This window comes from Syngnathoides biaculeatus, chromosome 16 (assembly GCF_019802595.1).
Source record: "Syngnathoides biaculeatus isolate LvHL_M chromosome 16, ASM1980259v1, whole genome shotgun sequence".
Taxonomy (NCBI): domain Eukaryota; kingdom Metazoa; phylum Chordata; class Actinopteri; order Syngnathiformes; family Syngnathidae; genus Syngnathoides; species Syngnathoides biaculeatus.
In genome coordinates, this window is record NC_084655.1 from 15,910,026 (window position 1) to 15,918,319 (window position 8,294).

An 8,294-nucleotide genomic window follows, 5' to 3' on the forward strand; every position below is an offset into this window, starting at 1 on the left:
ACGGTCATCCTCTCCTTCACAGTAGGGACGGTGTTCTTGGGATGGAACTCATCATTCGTCTTCCTCAAAAACACAGTTCGTGGAATTATGAGAAAAAACTTCTATTTTGGTCTCATCTGACCACAAAACTTTCTCCCGTGACTCCTTTGTGTCATCCAAATGGTCAGTGGCAAATTTAAGACGGGCCTTGACATGTACTGGTTTAAGCAGGGGAACCTTCCATGGCATGCATGATTTCAAACCATGACGTTTTAGTGTACCACCAACAGTCGCCTTGGAAACGGTGGTCCCAGCTCTTTTCAGGTCATTGACCAAATCCTGTCGTGTAGTCCTGGGCTGACTCCTCACCTTTCTAAGGATCATTGAGACAACACGAGGTGATATCTTGCATGGGGCTCCATTCCGATTGAGATTGACCGTCATGTTTAGCTTCTTCCATTTTTTCACCAAGCTGCTGGGCAACTTCTCCGTAGCCCTTTCCAGCCGTGTGTTGTCTTTGGACATCTCTTTGGTCTTGGCCATGTTACAAGTTTCGGTCTTACTGATGGATTGTATGGGGTGGACAGGTGTCTTTATGCAGCTAAGGACCTCACACTGGTGCATCGAATTCAGGATAATACATGGAGTGGAGGTGGACTTTTAGCAGGCTGTTCAAATACTCTTTTTCGTCACTGTATCTATTTGGCGAAAACTCCAGCTGTTGGAAAATACTGTAGTCAACTGTCAATGGAGTTCTTTACTTTTCGTGCGCTTTTCAACTAAAGTCTCCTGAGAATAGAATCGAACGACGTGGAGGACACGACCTGCTTATTAAATATATTTTGGCTCGTCTCATACTTATCTAAGACCTTTTCACGGAGAAGTCGAAGCGGGGGTAAAATTTTAAAGTCATTACATAACACCAGTCAACTCACTTACATGCTTGAGTCACTATCTTTGGGCAAAGGACACAACCTCTGAAGTCAATAACTGTAATCGGGTAACATTAGTACGATAACATACTACATAATTGTTATACGTATATAGAGTGATGAATTTAGTGAGATAATTTAGTCAATGAGATACTGTATTGAGTAAAAATGAGTGCAAAAAGCAACCATTAGACATTAAAGGCATTTAAGTCCGACCTTCCCTTGAGACACCCACCGACCCCCCCCCCCCCCCCCCAACCAATGACAATAAACAAACACACTCCCACCACCACACTCTGTTCTGCACACAGTATCAGCACACAAACACACGCAGTGAACTTTACGGAGCACTATCAGCCACCCCCCAGGAGTATCAGGGGACACGCAGACAGTCAAGTGACGATGAGATGGCCCCCCCAGAGGGATCATGATACACCACGAGGGTTATTTTAGTCTTGGACATTTCAAGATAGGCAGCAACGGCACAAACGCAATGTAGAAACCCTCTCAAAGGTTTGCGGGTTTTTACTCAAATTCCTCGCCGTGTTTCTTCGAGTCCCTAAAAAAAAAAAAAAAAACGTGACGGAAATGGAGGGATGGATGTCCTTAAACCACTCAACCAATTTCGGAGCCAGTTATTCATTTACAAGCCACCCCCGTTGGAAAGCGTTGGGTGAATTGTAATGAGTTGCTTGTGGTGGGCATTTTCTGTTTTCCTACTTTGGCGGGATCCATTGCATTAGTTAATGAGTGACTGTGCCGCTGACCTGCGGGGGCTTGGGGGGCTTGGGGGGGGGGGGGGGATCCCTCCTGGTCTGAGGTGCCGGCAGTGATAGCAGTTGATCTGGTTTTGTCAATGCAGAAATTTACCAAAGCCGCTTTCTGCCCACCTTGAAATGAAAACTAAAAACACAAAGACAAATATGTACACCAGGGGTGCCCAGACTTTTTTTTACCCCAAGATCTACTTTTCAAGCAGCCAGCCTCTCGTGAGCTACCAATGATGGGGGAATGATGCTCCCAAAGTTATGTGATATATTATGCTATATATATATATATATATATATATATATATATTTAAAATACAGAATGAGCGTTTTGTGCACTGTATTGTCTATGCTTTCATCCTGGATCAGGCTGTGCCAAGCTGGAATTTTAAAATGACACACCATCTCATCCTGCACTTTCTACTTTGGCTTGAGACCAGACCTTTCCCACTCGGAAAAGAGAAAATCACGTCCAGTTCAATCACTTTTTCTTCAATTATTCACATACTCCGAAAGTCAATGCATCTTAAAACAACAGCATTTGTTTTTTAACTTTCTCCATTAATGTCGAAAGTAAATATGAGAAGCATGTCTAGCTCGTCTTTGCTCTATGTTGCCCAGACTCTGTTGCTAACTAAAGCAGGGGTGGTGGACTCTGTCATTATAAAACTTATTGATGCGCTGCGTAAGGACTGTAACATGTGTAATTATGAGTGTATGTCTTTAAGAGCGGGGATGTTGGGCGGGTGTAAGGTAAACTAGGAAAAAGAAAGTGTGGTGGAGCAGCGGTCGTTGTTAGAGAAAGTTCCGTGTGCTGCCTAAAAGTAACCAGTGGCTTCTTCTTTTCAATTTTACAGTACGTATGTGAATTGTACCATTGGATGTAACGACCAGTCATCCCTCACTCATTGAATCACATTGCAAAGTGGCACAAACTGAATAGCTGTATGTTATACTTTCAATTTGCATTGGATTTTTTTTTTTTTTTTGCACGCAACGCAGAATATCTGCGAAGAGACTACATCAGCGGTGTACAATTGCGCCGGTGAGCATTTTAGAGAGAACACCTTATGTACACCGCAGGACAATTTAGTCTTCAGTTAATCTATGGGTGTTTCAAGCGTGTGGGAGGGCACTGGAGTACCCAGAGAAAACCCACGCAAGCAGCTAGAACAGGGTGTCAAAGTCATTTTTGTCACCGGCCATATTGTAGTTACGGTTTCTGTTAGAGGGCCGGTAACACCATAACAATCAGATTCTGATTTTTAATCGGCTCATCATTATTGCACATAAAAGTTGTTTTGGAATCGGTAATCACGGTTAACCCTCTCTGGACCAAATAAAATTTTCCAGATAGAAAAGTCAGATATTTCCAGAAAATGATACTCTGGACTTGAAATTTTCGATTATATTAAACCTGTTGAAAATTTGCAACCCCTGCCCGGGAAGGGTTTATGTGTTTTTCAACTATTGTTCCCGTTCGGTAACACAAAAATGCTTGCAATATCTCAGCGTTATCTTTTACGACGTGACAGTTTGAAATGTTGGTACCGATTCCAACAAGAATCACGGAAGTTGACACACACGATTCGTCTTCGAGGGCCACATAGAAATCACGTGGCGGGCCAGATGCGGCCCCCGGGCCTTGAGTTTGACACCCGTGAGCTAGAACATGCAAAAACCACACGGGAAGGCCGGATCTCAGATTTGAAACCCAGGAGTGCCAACCACTACCTGGCACCCTACATTGATCCACCTCCCTTTTTCAAGAGATCCTAACCCAAAGGGGGAGTTAATTGGGTCACGTTTGCATATTTTTGCTCCGTATCGACTGTAAACAAGCATCGCATGGGCTTTTTATGATTGTGGTTTACTGGACTTTGCCTGCACAGGGCAGAAATTCAGATTATCAGGCCGGACAGGAAACACGGACTTTCATGTTGCAGCGATGCCATGTGAGGAACGTGAGAAACGTGTGCGCTGGTGAACATTTGGTCGAGCTTTGCTCGTCATAGCAGTCGTTGTGGAAAAACTGCAATAAAATGAAATATTTCATGCTCAGTGGAGCCCAAAAAGCTGCCAAGTAAGTGCTAATTAATGATTTGAACGAAAATGTCAATTCTAAATCCCCACAAAGACCCGAGTAAACAAGCTGTTATTTTCAAGCCTTTTAATACAAACTTAATAAACTATCAGTTCCTGTTAACATATAAGACACTGACTCCGTATACTTTGTTATACCGTTGTTTTTATCAAGTATTGCACGATGTAGGTACAAAATTAATATACGATTACATTTTGTCCATAATATAGCAAAAATCTTAACAGAAAATACAACTCTGTTTTTTTCCCGCCAAAAAAAAAGCAAATATTCTTAAATCCCACCACTATGGAATATTCTGTACACAATCTTTAGAGTAGTCAATTTTTTCTGAAAGATGAAATTCATTTTTCATAATTTCAATAAAAAAAAAAGAAAAAGTTGCTGCAGCCATCACAGATCACTGAAGTAGTAAAAAGATATAAATGCAATACCGTGTCGTAGAAACAATAGATACTCTGATACTTTACAAACTCTGTACTAAATTAAATTATACAATTAGAAAAAAGACCAGAAAATCCCACTTAGCTTTGCCAATTTCTTGAAAGATTGGCAATGTCCAGTTCTGTCAAAATACTGAAAGAGGCCATGACTTGTGGTGGTGTTTTTTTTTGTTTTGTTTTTGTTTTTTGTTTTTTTTTTTTTCCTTTTTCATTTAAATATATCTTCAACAGTAACATAAAAAAATATTTTGTGCTTGGTTGGCAAATGAAATAACAATAAGTTGAAGTTTAGGTAACCAAGCTTGGACATCTCGTACAACAAGCGTCACCACTGAGGGTAAAAAAAAAAAAAGAAAGAAAGAAAAGTTGTTAACTCAAGGGGGCAAAGTAGTTCACCCTCGGGCTCAGGTTCTTAAGAGTTGTGATGTCACTTTTCCTTTCAACCTTGACATTCTGTTCTTTTTTTTTTCATTTTTTTTTTGTACATGTGCATTTGAGTTTCAGACCTCATTCTCCCACCACCACTAGCGGGGTCACATTATCTGGTCGTTGTTGCGTGAAGTTATTAGCTCGGTGTACTAGTTGGCCATGACTGGCTGGAATTGCTGGTTAGAATACTGCATGTTGCTCAAGCTGAAATTTAAACCATCCATCAGGGACTTGTCGTTAAGGCCGCCGTAGGCCGTGAACACGTCGAAGGCGTTGCTGTACTGGAGCTGGCCCAGACCGAGCGAGCTGTCCCCGGGGAAGAGGGCGCTCTGGGTGCCCAGGCCCTGCAGGCTGGGGAACACAAACTCCTTCGCGTTGGGGGACAGGGCCGAGGGCTTGGCCTGCTGCTGCTGTTGTTGCTGCTGCTGCTGCTGCTGCTGGGTTCCCAGGCCCAGCCCGTAGAGCGAGTGCATGGAGGTGGAAATGGCTTTCTGCTTCAGGAGAGTGTTCACATTCAGGCCCAGGTTGGTGGGAGAGGTGCGCGCCGCCTTGTTCGTGGCGTTAGCGCCGTTGCCGTTGCTGCCGTTGCGCCCGCTGCTCTTCATCTTGGTGGAGCCAAACTTGGTGGCGGCGAAGGTGGCGGTGGTGAAGGTTAAAGGCTGCGTGGAGCGGGGCATGAAAGTGGGGCTGACCGCCGCCGAGTGGCCGAAAGGAGGGGAGGGCGAGCTGGAGCCCGGGGAGGCGCCGCCGCCGCCGATGGGCTCGTTGATGGGCATGAAGACCTGGGCGTCCGGATTGAAACTGTTCTTGATCTCCTTGTCCAGATCGAGCCCCCCACTGCTCGCTGCGCTCTCGTTGCTGTCGTCGACGTACAGCACCTTGACGGGGCCCTTCTCCCCGATCTGGTAGGAGACCTCGTAGGGGTCGATCCACACGCTGAGGTCCTGGGGTAGGTTGTTGCGGACATCGTTGATGTCCAGTCCGCTCTCTTTGGCTGCCTTCTCCACCACGGGGTCCACCTTCTCCCCGACGTGGATGCACCTGAAACCCGAGCCTTTGTACGGCTTGTCCGGGTACCAGTGTCCCTCGTACTTCTGTTTCAGTTGCCGCTCCAGCTCCTCACCGAAGATGTTGACCCGCCGTCTCGGCAGCTTGTTGTACAGGTAGGAGATGATGAAGTTGAGAGCTACTTGGATTTCAAGCTGCATAGCTGACTGCTGACTTTGAACAGGTGAGCGGAGACTGGGCATGCGCGTCAGTGGGTCTACCGGGCCTGCTTAGTTTAGCCGTGGTTGGCAACGCGAGTGCTCGTCGGGCAGAACGGCCTGAGGGACCGGGAAATGTGGGCGAAATGTGTTTCCGGGGGTAAAAGTGCAGTACTTACAGAAGAGTTTTCTTTCAGAACAGTGTGAAACTTTCTGGAAAGGAAACGCAGAGAAACAAACAACACTTTTAGAGCCAGATAAATGTAAAAACAACAACAACTGCAAAAACTAATCATCCGCTCGACACCCTTGATCACATTCTTCCTGTAACTAGCTACTAGATGCAAAGACAGCAACAGAAGGTTTGTCAAGATATTTTCTTTTCAAAACAATCACATTCATTATTGATCTATTGTGTACATGTACAACATGAGACAATACACGAGGAATCTGGTTACATAATATAGCCTCCATAAACTCCAGGAGACGCCTTTGACTGAAAACAGAAAATTGAGTCAATAATGTCCACTGGATGAAGTAATTCGATCATCGCATGACTGTGCTGCGGTGTCAAACACCCGAAACAATGGCTACACCCTTTTTTTTTTTTAATCTAAAAAGCAAATGCTCTCACTAAACAAATAACGGGTACTTCATATTAACGTGCAATCAGATGAATACATTTTAAACCATTAATTGGCAAAAAAAAAAAGGCATGGTCGATGGAGATACATAAACTTGACCTTTTTGTTGTTTTGTCGTCCCCAAGATGTACATCTACTTGGCTTTAGGAAGAAGGGGAAATAAAACGCTGTCATGGAAACAGCACTCTATGTGGTAAATATACGACAAGGTATTGCGAAATAACACATTTGGCCTTATCAGCTCGGTAAAGTTCATGCAATACGGCTGCAATAATAAGTGCAGAGCCGCTCGCCACCATAGATAATTTACGAGCTGGCACCAGCGGGGAGAAATGAGAGCTATGTATTTTTTTTTTAAATGGAAAAAAATACGACAGAGTACAAATTTCAATTCACCGACGCGTCATTAAATAAGCGATCATAAAGAAAGACATCAGTTTAGTGAAGAAAAATGGCATCGAACCCCACACCCATTCACACACGAACCTTAACTTTCGTGGACTGACGCAGCAAATCAGCTTAGTAAGAGTTAAAAGGGCTTTCGGCACGTCAAGCCACAAAAAATAAAATTAAAATAAAGGCACGTATCGCATTGCAAAAAAGAACAGAAAATACTTACATTTTAAGGGTGGGAAAGGATTCGCAGTAGTAGTGGAGTACTGGTAGTGCAAATAGTAAGGGGGGGAAAAAGTAGGAATACTTTCTTCAAGTATAATATATTAAGAATTTAAAAAAAATAGTATTCCAGTAGATGAAAAAAAATGTCTGAGGATTGCCGATTGCTTGAGTTTCTGGGTGTGAAGGTGATTTCGAGTGTTTTCTTTTTTTTTCAGCAGGCTAGGCGGAGTAGCTCCCTCCTTCTCGGGAGTTCTGCGACTTCGTCCCCTCCTGGCCGACGAGCGCCTCTATTTATCGATTCCCTCCGCCACGGGCACGAGGGAGGCGGTGATGCGGTTCCAGAGGTCAAAACAATATGGGCGCCTCTGATTGGGGGAAAATTCAAGCCCCGCCCTGGGTGTGCTGCCTTTCCCGTGTGGTCATTGGACGCTGTGAGCTGTCAATCTTTGGATATCTCGGATTCTGCGAAATGGGAGGGACGCCCGTGATGTGTTGCTGACGTCAGAGACAAGCCTGGCCTGCTGACAGCAAATGTCCAAAAAAATAAATACTGAAGCGATAACGACTAAAAGAGGCACACTAACGCTGTTTAACATAATATATTGAATTAATTAACCGTCATTGGGAAAGAAATGACACTTCCGCGAATTCATATTCCATTTTTTTTTTCATCCCTTAAAGACACAGTAACCCCTTTTCCTCCTCGTGCTGCTGTGCTACAAAATGTTTTAGATCGGGAAGCGATGAGACGAGGATTCCCTTCCCGTCGAACAATCGGCCCAAAGCGAGCAGCCGTGTGGCGTGGGTGGGTGTTGAGCAACTACGCGGAAAGCGCTGTCGCGATTGGCCCACAACGGGCCAGGATCCCTGTGGTGAGTGGCGAGCTCGTATCCAAGGTGCTGATGTAGGCTGCTGACGTCACGCCCCAGCCTCCGCGCACGCCGCCGGTGCCAATTTAAAGAGCTCGAACACACGCAGGGCACCCCCCCCCCCCCCACACACACACACACACTATATTTACACACTGTACTGTATGTACGAGAATATGACGGGAGGTCATTGCTTCATAATGTCACTCGCTGAGATACTTCCGCATAAGTCGACAGAAGGGGAAAAACATTTGCATTTTCACGTGATATGTCAACGTATATTGTTTATATCCTTCCTCTTGTTGGA

The 8,294-nt window shown here is 44.7% G+C and overlaps 1 protein-coding gene across 1 annotated transcript; it reads right to left on the reverse strand.

Annotated features, from left to right (window-relative positions):
• Positions 1-3,833: 3,833 nt before the first annotated feature.
• On the reverse strand, positions 3,834-7,912 carry LOC133514817 (protein Tob1-like). The gene is made up of 2 exons (XM_061846805.1): positions 7,120-7,912; positions 3,834-6,069 (listed from the first exon to the last, which is right to left on the reverse strand). Exon 2 carries the CDS (start codon positions 5,899-5,901, stop codon positions 4,801-4,803), a length of 1,101 nt encoding a protein of 366 aa, XP_061702789.1. The 5' UTR covers positions 5,902-6,069; positions 7,120-7,912; the 3' UTR covers positions 3,834-4,800.
• Positions 7,913-8,294: the final 382 nt, after the last annotated feature.

Bases quoted from the DNA above. Each gene is read 5' to 3' on its own strand.
- LOC133514817 (XM_061846805.1), bottom strand. From the start codon at position 5,901: ATGCCCAGTCTCCGCTCACCTGTTCAAAGTCAGCAGTCAGCTATGCAG.